The sequence below is a fragment of the Carassius carassius genome, chromosome 7 (assembly GCF_963082965.1).
Source record: "Carassius carassius chromosome 7, fCarCar2.1, whole genome shotgun sequence".
NCBI lineage: Eukaryota > Metazoa > Chordata > Actinopteri > Cypriniformes > Cyprinidae > Carassius > Carassius carassius.
The window spans coordinates 6,783,205-6,801,409 of record NC_081761.1 but is presented as its reverse complement, the minus strand read 5'-3'; the positions used below and the strand labels follow the sequence as shown (position 1 = coordinate 6,801,409).

The following is an 18,205-nucleotide window of genomic DNA, read 5'->3' as shown; positions in this document are numbered from 1 at the left end:
AAATTTTTCCAGTGAGACTAAATAAAGGTATGCTATATAAATGCATTATTCTAAAATGTTAATTGATTTGTGCATCTGGGTGTCACAGAGATCACGCGCTCTGTATGCGTGTATTGCATTCATTCAGAATGATTGCCATTAGTATTAGATTGCCATTAGTATTATTACACAACAAATACTAAATGGCTAGTATAGCAAAACCATGTTAATGTGTGGTTCCTTTAGTTTATCTTGTTTTCCTTTTTTTTTTTGTGTGTGTAGTAGGCTAAACCTACCGTATGTTTAATGTTCATAAAGGTACATATGTAATTAAACCATTATGTAACTGAGTGCATAAATGAACGTGAGTAATCTTACCTGATGCTGATATTACAATAGCCGGTATTAACAGTTTACGTGATCTTGCTCTTGATTTTATTATTTTTATTATTTTATTATTATTTCTTTGCCGGTAAGCAAATATATCAAACATGCGTGCGGTAAGAGCATCTGCAGTAATTCACGTCGGCCAAAACACACAAGGAAACGCGTTGTGAAATAAAATATCACCGGCAATCACAGACATTCTCATTCGGACGGGATTAGTTTTCTCAGAGGATCACTGAGTTTGCTGAAAAACAGTAGGTAATTAGCCCTGGAATTATCACAGAGGTTTTGTGAGAAAAAACAGACGTGGCAGATTCGGATGGGATTAAAATCACCAAGTACGTCTGTGAAACACATTTCTCTAACGACCCCCTGTAAAACTAGTCCCGTCCGAATAGGGCTTTAGTGTCCTAAAAGGAATTTTTCATTTGGGTGAGCTGTTCTTTTAAATATATTGGCGAGATGATGGCTCTGTTTCTCGTATATCACATGTAAACTCGGAAAAACAGACGTCTGTAGTTTCGTGTAAGTGCTGTACTTTTCAACAGCAGGAATGTGTTTAAGTTTGCGTCATATTATTTGTAGTGGAAGAACTTTAAGCAAAACTTCTTAGTTCTTTCTAACTATGGATATCAGAGGAAGCATTATTCCAAACAGAAATTGCATCCTATTAGATTAGACGGTTTAATACAAGAAGAAAAAAATAAAATATGCCTGAAATGTTTTTCTTTCAAATGAACAAATGGAACTTGATTTAATTGTTTTCATTTATATTCACTCCTATCATTATAAACCATAATATTTACCTACGTATAGATTTGCTGAAACCTTTCAAAGGGATATTTCACCAGAAAATAAAAAAAACTCCTCCTTAGTCTTTAGGGCACTTATGGGCATATAAAAACCATTACGATATTCAGGACGGTGCATTATTTAATATTTCCAACAAAATCATTGTATCTTGTAATGATTAGTTTAGATGTATGTGTGTGTTTGAATGTAGTAGAGCATAAACCTCCCTTTTTGACTATTCTGTAATTGCCCAATAATGATTATTAACTTCAAACGGCACGTAATTGCTCACGGAGTCAATATCCTTCATGTATCTGGGCAGAATCTTAATTCCCATATAGGTTCTTCCTCCTCAGATCCTTTCTCTCCTCCCTGTTCTCTGTGACGTCCGTTTTTCTCAGCGAAGGTCTTTGTTCCTGTTTGTATGCATTTCTTGTCTTTTGAAGTATGATATGGCCTTGGGTGATGCGTTTGAATGCAGGATTCAACTGGTTATGCTTACATTCGCATAGGTAAAACACTTTATGTAATCAAACTCTTCCCAACGTATTTCAGTTGCTCTGAAAGGATAATGGCAAGGCGAATGAGCCAAAGTGCCCCTCTCGCTTTGGTGGAGCAGAAATCAGATTTTGGATTCTGATTGATCATTGAACATTACTCATTCTGCTCTCTCTGCTCTCCAGGCCTATGAACCACCACATTCACCGGCAGTATAAATATGTTAGGCAGTAGTTTCATTCTGCTCTCTCATGTTTTACCTGGGCGAGCAATGTAACTCTCATGGGGATTCTCCAAATAAAAGAAACCGGTGTCATATCTTCTCAATGTTTTGTCTCAGCAAAGAAAAGTGCAGCGGTTGGGACTTTCCTTTTTTGTACCTTGGACTCGTTTCATCACGCCGTGAAGGAAAAGAAAGAGAACTTTCTGAAAAATGAAGAGGGAAAGAGAAATACATACTCAAAAAATGTATCGTACTCTGTCTTTCCTTTATGTTCCCTCTGCGGCGATATTCCTACTGTTTGAATGCTGAATCCATTGTCTTTAGAATTAGCTTTCATCTCAAATATAGAACAAAGGTGTCAGCTATAAGATACCACTTTCATCACAGAAATTAAGAAAATTTGTCAAAATTGAGCAAAGCCTTTCGGTCTGTGGGTGTGAGTAAGTTCCTGTGCCTTTTGTTTGATGTTGACAGCTCTGTTAATTATGCAAATCAAAGATGGCAGATGTAATTTAACATGCCCTATGATCATTTGAAACATGATCCTGTGGTTAGCTATGTATGATATACAAATACACAAAATAAAGATGCTTCAAAAGGTTCTGCAAGCGATGCCATAGAAGAACCATTTTTGGTTCCACAAAGAACCATCTCTTACTTACCTAATTATAAGCTGAAGAACATTCTTCAGATGTTAAAGGTTCTTTATGGAACCATTTAGACAAAAAGGTTCTTCTATGGCATCGTGAAGCACCTTTATTTTTAAGTGTAAATGTGAATATCTTAGGCAGTTTAAATATATATTGCTACTAATTTCAAAACATAGATTTTATAAAGTGAGATTGCAGAATTATGTCAAAACCTGCTTTTATGAGAAGAACGCTTGAGAAAATAACATCAAAACAGAGTCCTGTGTAACTGTATGACATTTTGAAGAATTTATATCAAATATTGTAAATGAAGATTGCATTTTTTTGTTTAATTTAAATTACATAACTTCTGTTATGACATCAAGTTTTAAAAACCGCTGAACAATGGATCATTTTGAAATGTGTGTGGGTTTGACGAATTAGAAAAAAGTCAATGTGTTTTCGCAAAGAGCTGTTTTAAAAGAGAAACACATTTTGAAAACCTAGTCAGTGGCAAAACGTCAGGAAACAGTTGTACTTTTAATTAGAAAAAGTAAATGTTATAGCTTTGGAGAAATTGTCTTAATCTCTGTTAGGAAACAGATTCTATCATGAGTTTACAAATGAATTTGTGTTTCATTAGCAGGCGCTAATGAGTCTTTTATAGAATGAGTTTAAGTTTGGGAAGAGTTTTAAGTTTTCAGAGTTTGTGGGCTTATAGAATGCTTTTCATGAATAAGGTATGCTAGTGTACAATTACGACAAGAAAAATACTTTTTTTTTTCTCTAGGAACTGTTAGATGCTTTAGGTAAACTATTGTGGGTCATTATTAGCATTGCATGGAAAGTAGACTGTTTTAAAGTTGCTATCTGTTTTGTAAATCCATGTGAATGATTCATCCATGCTTTTTTTAAAACTTAAATGAAACATTTATTATGCAGTCCACTTAAACTCTGCTCCCACAAGCTCACATTCAGATCTGCCTCCATTTTTGAATGCATAGCTCGTAACATAAAATTGAAACATTAAACGATGGATAGAACCGAGTCCCTGCCCTACTTTTTCATCCCGATTATTTGTTATACTTGACAGTACATCACAATATGCAAGGGAAAGTCTGTCGCTACTTCAGTTTCATCTCCCTCCACTTTAAACCCCTCAGTCATTTTAACTTGTCTTACATCTGAGATACATATACACACATACACACACACACACACACACACACACACACACACACACACACACACACACACACATATATGTATATATGTGTATGTGTATATATGTGTATAATATATTTATGTATATATATATATATATATATATATATATATATATATATATATATGTATAAAATACCTGTCTGTCTCTTCTTACTTTCAAATTGATTTTGTTGTAGGAAACCTGAGGATTTGTCCAGGGAGGTCATACAGATTCAGCAGCGAGAACTGAACCTGAAACAGCAGAACTACACACTCAATAGCAGGTAAATACACAAATTCACATGCATTAAGATCTAGATCACTGACATTGGGTCATTCATTTTGACTCATCACTCACTGATTTAACAAAGTTGTGTGGAGGTAAATTTGAGGTAACACTTTATTACGATAGTCCACTTTAGACATTCTTCTAATAGTGAGTAACTTTGCAACTACATGTCAACTAGTAGTTATTAGATTATTAATATACTGTCTGCTTAATATCTTCAAACACCTATTTTGATGGGTCCACAACATACAACATACTGACTATAAGATACTTTGCAAGTATATGTCAACTTATTCTACTAACCCCAAACTTAACCTAAATCTACTCTGAGAGTTAGTCATGTAGTTGCAAATAAATTAGAATTAGATTACATGTAAAGTTGCTTAAAGTTAGTAGAATGTCTGAAGTGGATTATCAAAATAAACCGTAACCAAATTTGAGAATTTTAGACTATTGTTCCAAAGTTATTTCTTCAATGTCACAGAGCTGATTGTTGGTAAAAACTAATGCAATTTCAGATTAAATATTTGATTTAGTCGTGCCCCGCTGTCACTGCATGATTTGTTAGATTGACAGTCTCTATTGAACCTTCACTCTTGAGTGAAAGCTCTACTCCAGAGCATGTGATCTGTCCCTCGAGTGATCGATTGGGACAGTCTCTCTTTCCCTATGTGGGTTCATGTCAGTTTTTGTTGGGCTTAAAAATGTCATTATTTGACAAGGCCTCTAATGTGGGTGTCTTCATCCTGTGCAGTTCTTTCGAAGGCAGTAATGGGGTCTTTTCTTGAGTTTCGCCGGCCAGCATTAGCCGTTCTCTTTGATGCTCTTTCAGTCTATCTCTGGTCTCTTTCTCTCTCTCTAATTGTCAGATGGTAATTGGTCGATGGTAGTTGGTGCGTGTCGGCGCTGCACTGCTCGTCACTTGAGCAGTCAAGTCAAACGAAACTCTGACAATATCAGATCTCACTAATGAGCTGAGTGTTGAGATTGGGCTAATTATGAACTATGATGTCATCTAAAACAGCTTTGCAAAGTAATGAGTCTGCTGTCATTTCTTCAAGTTCTTTATGGAAGGAGTTGGGGCTGTCTGGTTCTTAAAAAAAAAAACAAAAAAAAAACTAATTTTTATTTATTTATGCAATTATACTCACTTGTGATCACAAATGATTTGCAAGAAAAAATAGTTTTTAGGTTTAGGTCGTTTAGGGTGCATTGCTTTCAAAAACAAAGGTAATCCACTGCATCTTCAGATTCTCAGATGTCAGGAGTAAATGACGACTGCTATGTTAATTTTTACATCCAATAACAGAACACTTCGATCACTTAGGAGCCATTCTTGTCTACTCCTGGTATGGCATCGAAACTATAGCGTTCTGATGACAGCTCACTCAGGGTAAAATGCTAGTGTCAATCAACAATCGTGGGAAGGGCCTGGGTCTGTGTGATGTCACACAGACAGGCTTCTAAAAATGGCTTGATTTGATTAAGGGGAAACTATTTAATGAGATATAAAAAGAAAAAAAAATACTGGTTGAATGTTTATCATTATAGGGTGGTTGTGTACATACGCTGCTGTCACACATTTCAGTTCAAACAACTTGTAAAAGTGCATGCCGCATCTGATGACTCCTAGAACCGAACCCAGACCCCTTTAAGTGGACCAAGTGAAAAATGACCCAGTTATTTTTACGTTTACACTGTCCCTGTTCCTGAAATTAGACTCGGAACCTTTTTTGGTCCACTAAAGCAGTAATGGTGTCTCAGACCTCTTTGTGTTCAGACTGTTGCTTTTTGGATCTAGTCAAGTTTAGTGTTTGATGGCTGACCCTATGGCCTCCAAAATTTGTTTTTATTTTACTTACAATGTGCCTCACTAACCTTCACTAAGATTTATTTGTGAAGATTGTTGTTGTTGTTAGTGTTATTATTTTGTAAAACAACTTTGCTACAAATACTGTTGAATAAGCTTACCTTGGAACATGGATTATTCCAAGTAAGTTTATTTTGTACAATAATAGATGTTTTGTACACCTTTGTAATATTTATTTTGAATTGTTTTCTTTATGTGATCATGTTTATTGAATAGCACAAGGCACTGATGACATCGAGATAGGACAAATAAAAGAAAATACAAATGCATGTTTCTGCTTTCAATAGCCTTAAGTTATCTTATTTGCAATCATTATACTGACTTACATTGACCTCCCTGCTCAATCTATATCAGGGTATAAAAAAAACCATGCTGCTAGTTTCCTATATAACTGTTTGCAGAGACTGCTGCACCATTAGTGAATGAGCCACATGACTGTATGAAGGTCTGTTATTGTGATTTATCATGCATTTCCTATTTTGTTGCCCATAAACATCATGTAAAAAAACAAGGTTGTTCAGTTTACAGGTTGGATGCGTGTTGGCAGGTGAATCTTTTCCTAAACAGGCACCAGACGATAATCAATATGCAGGATGTACCCTCAGCTGTTTTGGTAATAATTTTCAAACATTTAAATAGAAATGCGGTGGCTGTGAATGATAACCGTAATAGAATAATGCAATGGACCGTAAAATCACCCTCTTTGTGGTATATCGCAAGTGCTTATAGGTGCTTTACATACATGTGTTTGTACGTGTATTGGTGTGCATTCATGGGGTCCACTTGGTTGAATCACTCCATTAAGCTGTTCCTTCTGTGTTGAGAAACTGGGCCAACTAAATCAATTACCCTATTCACTAACGAATAGAGGCAATTTGCATAATAAGCCTTAGTATGCACTAAGGTCATATTGTTAGGAGACGGGTATGGTTTTGTGATTATATTGTGCATTATTGTCTTATTGACCCTCCACAGTAGGCCATGATGGTTTTCATTACAGTTCAAATTGAGCTGGATAGTTAGCATCTGGAAGAGATGAGAGGAGTTAATCAATTTAGCAATGAGGACACAAACACATACACATGCTGACTCGCTCTTGCAAACGCCGGCCCACACAAACTCACCCTCCCTCCTCCTACAAACAAATTTCCCTTGTCAACTACCTCCAGAAAGTACAATTACGTCCACCCATACAGTCTTGGCACTTTCTCTCCCTTTAATCCAGCAGATTCAAAGACTCGCGCACACACTTTTCCAGCACATTTGATGGAATTGAACTCTTGCTGTGGGTAATTTCTCTCACTCTGCAAGGTCAAGTGGAAAAGTGCTCTCCCAGTCAAAGTCTATCTGTATCAAACATCCTTCCTTTATCTCTAGAAGACACATGCGCACACAAACAAACAGCTTCTTATATTAATATGCACTGCCATTTTGCTAACTGTTTTGATGTCCGTTATTGTGTCTTAACAGTGACACCGCACAAGAACTGCACAACAGCATATCACATATCGAAAATGCGAAAAGTGTAAAATTACCCAAATTTTGGTACCTGGCGGCAGTTCGGTAAGTGTTAGAAATGCCGGATAATGAGACCAATCTTGCTAGATGCCCTCAATTCACTGAAAAGCAGAGCTGTAGAAGAGAAATATGGAATTGCTTTGCATACAGACATAATAGAAATATGGTGAACCTTAAAAATTGACATTTATTTTTCTTAATGTCTGTCTCCTTGTTATATTGTCTGGTTAAGTGTCAGAGTATTATACTGAAAGTAAATTGTAAGGCGAGGATTAGGGATATGCCATATAAAATCTTCATGTTTTAATTAAATGCTAATACGTTTATCACGGTATACAGTATTATCACGGTATTGAAATTTACAGTAGTTTAAAAAAAGTGGCCATAATACAGATTTAATAACTTTTTTCTTATAACAAAAGTAACTGAACATTTAAATACAATAAAGTAATACAGAAAAATATATAAAGTTAAGTTTTACACAGATTAAAGTGCAAAAGAACTATAAAGACATATAGGTATCACTTTACAATAAGATCTCATTAGTTAACCTTAATTAAAGCATTAACATTCACAATGAGCAATAGCTACATTTGCTAAAGAAGTTATTAATCTTAATTAATAAGGCCTAATGTAAAGTGTGAATGAACAATAAAGAATCAAAACACTTTCAAACAAGATCTAGAGCATGTTGTAGTCCAGATTAAAATGTAAAAAAAAAATAGTATAAATATTTAAGTATTTGGCGCTGTGTTGAACATCATAGCGAATACACAAATCTGAATGGCTATTTAAATAGTTTTAAAAAGTAGCGCAGCTGCTTTGTTTATGGGGTTTCCAGAGTAAGGGCTGCATTTTATACAGTTTAGCGCCATCTGCTGTCAGAGAGTGAATGTGCTTTCATTCAGTGTCTCTCACCTGTTCCCCCATATGCTTCTCATGCATGCTTGTTTACATCAGAGCACACACGCACTACAGCGCTGTTGTGCATTTTGACCAGTTGATGGGAAAGGTGTTCTCAAATTGCATTCCAAATTCTAAATAATTTGTTATCTATAATTATTCACAGTATTTAGAAGTCCCCACGATAACAATATCGTGCATATTATATGTTGATGCCTATGCAACACATTCGTTTTATAAGAATCTTAAAGATTCTTCTCTTGAACCCCCCCTCCCCCCAATCTAATTTCATATGCAAGACTACATACTAAAGACAGAGTTGTAAAACTTCCCTCCAAAAGTTACCATTCCTCATTGGCTCACTCAAATCCTGAGGGTATGACATCGTCACCCTATATAGATCACTGAGCACCAGATCAGGCGATTCTTTTAGATTCAGTAATTCCAGGAGAAGATGCTGAGCTAAGAGTCTTAAAAACCACCCTAAGCTTGCGTCAGGCCTTCAGCCTTGACTTTCCATTCATCAAGATCCTCGGACTCAAACTGGTTATTTTTTATGTTTCAAGTTTATTTATTTGTATAGCGCTTTTTACAATACAAATCGTTACAAAGCAACTTTACAGAAAATTATGTTTCTACAATATTTAGTAGTAGCTAGTAGTTTGTGCACGTTTGACAGGATTTTAGAAAAATAAAAATAATAATAATAATACAAGACGTAGTCAGCTAGATGATGAACTATCAATATTATTAATTAATAGTAATTATAGGATGCAGTCACACATGTAGCAAAAATTGTTAGTTCTGTTTGTTGATTCAAGGTTAGCATCATCTGGGGTCCTCTGAGGGTCAGCATCATCTCTTCTCAGGTGTTCTGGATCCAGACTGGAGCTTGTGTAAATCCTAGTTACCACGGGATGTAAATCCCGTGGCAAAACATAGAAACAAAATAGAGACATCATTAGCATAGCTGCTGATCCAACAAAGTAAAATTAGTTTAACCCAAGCTAAAGAATAAAAATGCAGATGCAACTACACTCACAATTTAAGAGATACATTATTCGAATGCTTGGCGAAAGAGATGCGTTTTTAATCTAGATTTAAACAGAGAGAGTGTGTCTGAACCCCGGACATTATCAGGAAGGCTATTCCAGAGTTTGGGAGCCAAATGTGAAAAAGCTCTACCTCCTTTAGTGGACTTTGCTATCCTAGGAACTACCAAAAGTCCAGCGTTTTGTGACCTTAGGGTGCGTGATGGGTTGTAGTGTGGTAGAAGGCTAGTTAGGTACGCAGGAGCTAAACCATTTAGGGCCTTATAGGTAAGTAATGATAATTTGTAACTGATACGGAACTTAATAGGTAGCCAGTGCAGAAACTGTAAAATTGGGGTAATATGATCATATTTTCTTGACCTTGTAAGGACTCTAGCTGCTGCATTTTGGACTACCTGTAGCTTGTTTATTGACGAAGCAGGACAACCACCTAGAAGTCCATTACAATAGTCCAGTCTAGAGGTCATGAAAGCATGAACTAGCTTTTCTGCATCAGAAACAGATAACATGTTTCGTAGCTTGGCAATGTTTCTAAGATGGAAGAATGCGGTTTTTGTAACATTGGAAATATGATTTTCAAAAGACAAATTGCTGTCCAATATAACACCCAGATTTCTGACTGTAGAGGAAGTAACAGTACATCCGTCTAGTTGCAGATTGTAATCTACAAGATTCTGTGTGGTGTTTTTTGGTCCAATAATTAATATCTCTGTCTTATCCGAATTTAATTGGAGAAAATTATTTGTCATCCAATCTTTTACATTTTTAACACACTCTGTTAGCTTAGATAATTGGGAAGTTTCATCTGGTCTCGTTGAGATATATAGCTGAGTATCATCAGCATAACAGTGGAAGCTAATTCCGTATTTTCTAATAATATTACCAAGGGGCAACATGTATATTGAAAATAGAAGGGGACCTAGGACGGATCCTTGGGGCACTCCATAAATGTATCATTTATGATTACTCCATAAATGTATCATTTATACTCCATAAATGTATCATTTATGATTTTACATCAACCAACTTCAGCAAAGATCAACTTGAGCCTTCAAAGTGCATCAGGACTCTTTTTTCAAACAGGCAAGACATTCAAGTATCAAACTTAGTCTTATTAATTGATACATTTAAGTATCGTGCACCTTTTACAAAGGTGTGTTTGAACTAAGAAACTGATGTTTCCTTCAGGTTGTAGATCTGCTAAATTTCAAATTGAATGATAGCTTCATTACTTTTTTTTTCCCTCTTCTCTTGACAGTTAAGCTTTAACCCTTTTTCCTATGCCAACTGTATGTGTGTGTGTGTGTGTTAAACTAGTTTAAATGTTTATGTAGTTAATAAAGTCTTACTTGTATCACACTTGAGGTTGATCATTGTTTGCTCATAACCGAAGTTCCCTAATCATGCAGATTTTTGCTACATGCTCAGAGTAGTGTTGTACAGTAAGAAAGTTATTTTCCTAAACCAGGAAATGAACGTTCTTAGAATTGACACAGTTGACACTGAGAGGTCAAGTAAATCAAAATATTTATAATTAATCATAACTAGTTATGATTGATTATTCATATTTCCCCTTTGAGCTGATTCGCTACACCTCTTATATATATCTCTATCAGTACTATTCTTATATACAGGTACTGGAATAAAAATACTTCCATCAGTCATCGCTTCCAAAATGAATTCAACGGGTCAACTTGTTAATGCTATTAATTAATTACAGCAATAAAATTTTTTTTATAATCATGAACAAGAACGTGAACGACTATCACATTAGACCACAGAAATTCCAAAATGCCATTTCCCTTACATTCAAATTCCATGCCATGTTACATTCATTTAGTTGAACAGTGCTATACGACGATTAACAAAAACATAAATGGCATTAATAAAAACAATAACACTGACAAGCTACAAAATATCGCATTCATAATCAAATGTGATTCATCTAATGAATGTGATGTAACGTAGCTTGTCAGTGATCTACGGCTCAGTGTATTAAATGCATCTGAATAATTTCCATCTGAAACCACGTGATGGAGATTTACCGGTACTATTAATCACAGAACCAGCTTTACTGACAAGATGCGCATGACAATCACGTGCAATTTATCATGCAGCCCTTGTTTGTTGTTCACAAAGTACAAATTAGATGAGGAAAATTAGGATGCTGGGTGTATTTAGAGCGCTGCCATTTAGTGTTGTCACGGTACCAAAATTTCAGTATTCGGTACCGATACCAGTGAAAATCCACGGTTCTCTGTACCAATTTCGGTACCAAAGCAAAACACAAAAATATGCTAATTAAAAAAAAAGAACTTTTTAGCACTAAAAATAAAACCAATGCCATTCTTTATACTTATTTACAATTGTGTTTAAAGTTTTTCTACAAGTTATATAATTATGAAAAACAGTAAACAAGTTTCACCCAAATTTAATTTCTCTTTTAATTTATGAAATTTAAACATTTTATTTTTGGTAAATAAAGGGGATTTGCTATTAAAATTAAAACGTGGAAGAAATATTGTGATTTATTTCTTTAAAAAATTAAGTTTTATAAATTTTTTCAACAGTAGTAGCAGTATCACATACATTTTACTAAATAATAGTAATATTTCTAGCACAATGCCTTTATGTAAAAATTAACTTTTAGGCCTAATGAATGCATATTTGTCATTTTAACTGAACTTAAGACTGGTGGTGATGCTTAAGATATTTTTGGTCATTGAGGGTTTTCTGTAAAAAAAATAGTAATAGATCATATTAATTATTATTAAAAGATAATACTACTACTAATTCTACTATCATACTAATGTATATACAATGCACTATGAATTGCACTTTGAACACTACTGCCATTACTGTCTAGAGAATGTGGAATGGTGTGCTGTGATTGGTTGAGCTTATATATCGCGTTCTGTAAGAAAGGGAGACTGGTGTTTGTCGCGGTTTAGTTTGTTAGTGTCTAGTTAAGCTAATTATTGTAATGAATATGGATTAATCACAATCAGACATGCTCATTCATTTAACTTCACCAGGGGGTGTTTTCAGGGCTGTTTCAGAGGAATAGTTAATGGCTCAATGTCTTACACATAACAATGTGCTATTTCCCAGAACGGCCCAGCAACAAAGAGCATATATTCAGCTGTGAGCACTCAGAAGGCAGCTTTTATGTTATAAGGAAATGACCTTCCAGGATATAGAGGATGCAGTTCTTTGTGTTCTCTCCAGAGCTGTTCTATCCTAATGTTATTCTGCCGTTTTCTATCTGTCTCTTTCAGCATTCGCTCTGTGGAGAAGGCCCGCACTGAGCTCATGCCCGAGATTGCTCAACTGCGAGCCAAAGCTCAAGAAGAACAGAAGAAACGAGAGAACCAGGATTCACTTGTCCGTCGCCTGCAGAAGAGAGTCCTACTGCTCACCAAGGTAAAAAGAAACGTGTAAAATAAATGCATTCAGTTACTCTCTTCAAAACAAAAGGATTCATACTTTGTAAACACTATACATTTTGGAACAGAACACTTTCTCCCCAGGGCAAAGTGGCTTTTTCTCGCTAGAACAATAGATAGGTAAAACCCGAAATTTTATAATGCAAGTGTACTCATGATATCAACAACTAAGAAAGTATTGTATCTTTAAAAGATTTAATTAAGTAGAACAATCATTTTCAGTCCTGATATGGTAAAATGATGTGCCAAAGTAACATGTTAGAATGATTTCTTTTGGATGCGCGGAAACTTGAACCGTCTAAATATACTTTCTTAAAGGGATAATTCATCAAAAAACTGAAAATTGTTATCATTTACTCACCTTTATGTCATTCAAAACCATAAGACTCTTTTTTTTTTTTTTTTTTTTCTTCATCTGTCCATCCGCTGCATGCAGCCAAAGCTTTAAAACACTTCAAAAAGTTCACAAGGAAATCATAAAAAGACATCAATATAAATAGAGCAGTTAACCAATGAGAATTGTTCTCATGCATCAATAAACCACTCAATTTAGATGCATTTGTGATATCTTTAAGAATCTTTAAAGCATTAGAGTTTGTGGACTTTTAGTGGAGGGACAGAAATTCATTTAGTTTCGAAGATGAACTTCTGGAATGACAAGAGGATGAGAAAATGATGACATTGAATCATGAAAATTATTAAAATGTTTTGTTTGAAAGTAACCTTTAAGCAAGGGACATTAATCAAAAGTCTGATATGACCCATTATCCTTCTCTTAATCTCGGTCTGAGCAGTATGGACGGCTGTAACTCCTATCTAGAACGTGTCCTCCTTCCTGGCATGATGTTCTCTCCAAAGGCTAGGATGAGATTTAGATAAATTACTGGAGCAGCGTCTTATTGTGTATGCGAATAATACTCTTGTTCTTTGTTTGTCAACAGCTTGGCAAACTGGTAATTAACAAAGGCTTCAATAAGCTGCTAAATAGGTGGTATTTGATTTAATGAGGTCAATGTTTGAGTGTAATGATGTCCACACTGGAGACATTTAGAACATCCTCATCTTCAGCCTACAGCCTGGAAGCCACTCTAAACACACATGGACAATTAGAGCCTCTAGAACAAGTAATTAAGAGTAAAGATAAGCTAGCACGCTAATATGTTTCTCTATTATCCAGTAGTTAATTACGTTAGTGGTATGCTCAGTTAAATGTTTGTCCATTTAATTCAAATTTTTGTATAAGCAGTAAGAGCATTGTACAACTTTTCTACAAATGTAATTTCTAACAAAACAAAGTTTAGAAATAGATTTTTTTTAGTCAATTTTATCCCAATGCAATTAATTGTATTTTAATCATTATCACACTTTGTGCTTCTCTTAGTTAATGAAGAGTAATAGTCTTTATTCAGTCTACTGGTTATTTATCCTGAACCCCCTTTTTTCTGACTTTTTCTTAAATTGTTAAATTGGGAAGAAAACATTTTAAGAAACAGTGTTTGACTTCATCTTTACTAAACGTGGTAATCATGTGCACACACAAACACACACTGTTTAAAAAAAGTACTGATGATATGAAAACAGAAAAATGTGTGTTGTAGTTTAGCAATCTCACTGTAATGTTTTGCTCAAAGTGTAATGCAGTCAATGTTCCTTCACTAGGTCACTTGTGATATTTGTTGCAGTTAACAAACTACAAACTAATGACAAACTAATAAATCCAAACATGACAAATATTCTAAGTCCTTTTAATAGATATTTTAATGGGAAAAAATAATTGGATAATTGGTAATTATTGGAATTCATATTTGGAGTTAAGGTTCTACCAGAAGAGACGGTTAATATATGAGAGAAAATAAGAAATCCAAAAACTAGATGAGGTAAACCCTGCATATGAGTTAACATTCTCTTGATTTGTGCTTACATGAATGTGCAGTAATTCTGAGGAAATTAAAACATATATTTCTCTCATGAGAATAACTGATTAAAAATCATAATTTAAAGTTTTTGAGCACATTTTCTCATTAACAATTATCATGCAGCAATAGTCAGTTCAGTAGCGTCTAAACTTTTTACTTGTTCTGTATATGATGATAAACCTGTTTACACGCACAGATTTTTTTTTTAGAATCTAGGGACTGTTTGTCACTAGCCATTATTGACAACTTCAGCACTTCACATGCTGCAAGACCAGAAAAATGCATCCGCTGTCTTTAGAGCATATTAGATTAACAGTTTTCTAGCTATGATTAAAAGCCACGATAAAAAGCTTTTATTGTAGCATTGACCCAAGTTCTCCATTAAATGAAGATCCATAGAGGTGAAAAAAAAAAAAAACCTGCAGTGCGGCACAGATTCGTTTCCTTACTCACTCACCCACATAGATTCCCTCTCCAGCACAGAAACTCAGAGGCCGGTGCCAAAATAATAGAGTCCTAAATGAGAGTTTGCTATCTGTGGGACGAATGAAGTGAGTTTAAGATGACAGCAAAGGTGAATTTCATTACAATGGAAGCAGAAAAATAGCTTTGGAAAATGTGTGTGTTTGTGTTGAAGTACGTATGTGTGTGAATATACTGATATGTGCTAGTGTGTTGAACCACCTAGTGTAGGTGGTACAACTCATATTAAACCTGAACTGTTTTCATGACTTCAGGTAATAAAACAGATACCTCTTTGACCTTTAAAAAGTAGTGCAGAGATAAGAATAAAATCTTCCTTCCTTCCTCCTTTTGTTGCTTACAACTTGTAATAAGTATGTCTATTATGTATTTCATTTAGGGCTGTGAATTTTTGTGTAAACAGTGAATCAATTTGATTCATAAGGATTTGATTCATTCCAAGAACTATTTTTGCACATTTAGAACAATTCTATTTGTTAATTAAATTCGATGCGATTAACGATTCAGTTCTGCATTCTCTAAGTGCATTCACAGGATTATTTAAATGCTTCCCGTAAAATCTTAAAATCCCTTAAAATCTTAAAATCAATATTCCAGTGTTTCTACCACCATCTTTGACTAAATCTCTTTCTGGTTTTTATATCAATGAAATAGAGGTTAGTCAAATTTTTAAGAAATTTAATCATCAGAAAAGCCCAGGTCCAGATAAGATATGTGGTAATGTTTTAAAACATTGTGCGGCCCAGTTAGCACCAGTTTTTACTGATATCTTTAGAGCTTCATATAATACTGGAATTGTCCCTGTTATATGGAAAACATCTACAGTCGTGGCCAAAAGTTTTGAGAATTACATAAATATTGGAAATTGGAAAAGTTGCTGCTTAAGTTTTTATAATAGCAATTTGCATATACTCCAGAATGTTATGAAGAGTGATCAGATGAATTGCATAGTCCTTCTTTGCCATGAAAATGAACTTAATCCCAAAAAAACTTTTCCACTGCATTTCATTGCTGTCATTAAAGGACCTGCTGAGATCATTTCAGTAATCGCCTTGTTAACTCAGGTGAGAATGTTGAAGAGCACAAGACTGGAGATCATTATGTCAGGCTGATTGGGTTAGAATGGCAGACTTGACATGTTAAAAGGAGGGTGATGCTTGAAATCATTGTTCTTCCATTGTTAACCATGGTGACCTGCAAAGAAACGCGTGCAGCCATCATTGCATTGCATAAAAATGGCTTCACAGGCAAGGATATTGTGGCTACTAAGATTGCACCTAAATCAACAATTTATAGGAACATCAAGATCTTCAAGGAAAGAGGTTCAATTCTTGTAAAGAAGGCTTCAGGGCATCCAAGAAAGTCCAGCAAGCACCAGGATCATCTCCTAAAGAAGATTCAGCTGCGGTATCGGAGTGCCACCAGTGCAGAGCTTGCTCAGGAATGGCAGCAGGCAGGTGTGAGTGCATCTGCACGCACAGTGAGACGAGGACTTTTGGAAGATGGCCTGCTGTCAAGAAGGGCAGCAAAGAAGCCACTTCTCTCCAAAAAAAAACATCAGGGATAGATTGATCTTCTGCAGACAGTATAGTGAATGGACTGCTGAGGACTGGGGCAAAGTCATTTTCTCTGATAAAGCCCCTTTCCGATTGTTTGGGGCATCTGGAAAAAGGCTTGTCCGGAGAAGAAAAGGTGAGCGCTACCATCAGTCCTGTGTCATGCCAACAGTAAAGCATCCTGACACCATTCATGTGTGGGGTTGCTTCTCATCCAAGGGAGTGGGCTCACTCACAATTCTGCCCAAAAACACAGCCATGAATGAAGACCAAGAATGGTACCAAAACACCCTCCAACAGCAACTTCTTCCAACAATCCAACAGTTTGGTGAAGAACAATGAATTTTCCAGCACGATGGAGCACCGTGCCATAAGGCAAAAGTGATAACTAAGTGGCTCGGGGACCGGAATGTTGAAATTTTGAGTCCATGGCCTGGAAACTCCCCAGATCTTAATCCCATTGAGAACTTGTGGTCAATCCTCAAGAGGCGGGTGGACAAACAAAAACCCACTCATTCTGACAAACTCCAAGAAGTGTTTATGAAAGAATGGGTTGCTATCAGTCAGGATTTGGCCCAGAAGTTGATTGAGAGCATGCCCAGTCGAATTGCAGAGGTCCTGAAAAAGAAGGGCCAACACTGCAAATACTGACTCTTTGCATAAATGTCATGTAATTGTCGATAAAAGCCTTTGAAACGTATGAAGTACTTGTAATTATATTTCAGTACATCACAGAAACAACTGAAACAAAGATCTAAAAGCAGTTTAGCAGCAAACTTTGAAAACTAATATTTATGTAATTCTCAAAACTTTTGGCCACGACTGTACAATAGTACCAGTGCCAAAAGTTTCTAGACCCTTAATATTAAATGATTTTCGACCAATAGCACCCACATCTCTAGTGATGAAATCTTTTGAGCGTTTAGTAAAAAAGCACATTGTATCTGAAAAAAAAGCATCTTATAGATCCTCTGCAATTTGCATATCAAGCCTCTAGGGGAGTAGAGGATGCAATCTTAACTGTACTACATCTGCACTTAGAAAAACCAAAAAATCATGCTAAAATTCTATTTGTGGATTTCTCATCACCTTTAACTGCATCTCTCCAAGAACATTAATAGACACACTGGCAAAAGAATTCTCATTAGAAAATAGGATGCTTATTTGGGTGACTGATTTTCTTAGTTGTAGAAGCCAGCAGGTTAAGCTAGGAGGGTCTATCTCGGACAAAATGATTACTTCGATCGGATCACCTCAGGGATGTGTCTTATCTCCATTACTATTTATTTTATACACAAACTCTTGTGCTAGTGCTTTTAAAAACAGATTCATTATTAAGTATGCAGATGATACTGCCATTGTGAGCTTTTTACTCGATGGAGAGGAAGAGCATGGCCCTGTTCTGAATTTCTTTTTGAACTGGTGTGAGAAATCGAATCTCCTCTTAAATGCCTCCAA

The 18,205-nt window shown here is 35.6% G+C and overlaps 1 protein-coding gene across 1 annotated transcript in view; it reads left to right on the top strand.

Moving 5' to 3' along the window:
- LOC132143439 (mitotic spindle assembly checkpoint protein MAD1-like) overlaps nucleotides 1-18,205 on the top strand; it is a 71,249-nt gene that overhangs the window by 13,376 nt on the left and 39,668 nt on the right. The window contains exons 9-10 of the mRNA XM_059553643.1: nucleotides 3,912-3,998; nucleotides 12,625-12,769. Coding sequence (XP_059409626.1) covers nucleotides 3,912-3,998; nucleotides 12,625-12,769 — 232 coding nt within the window. The remainder of the gene's footprint in view (nucleotides 1-3,911; nucleotides 3,999-12,624; nucleotides 12,770-18,205) is intronic.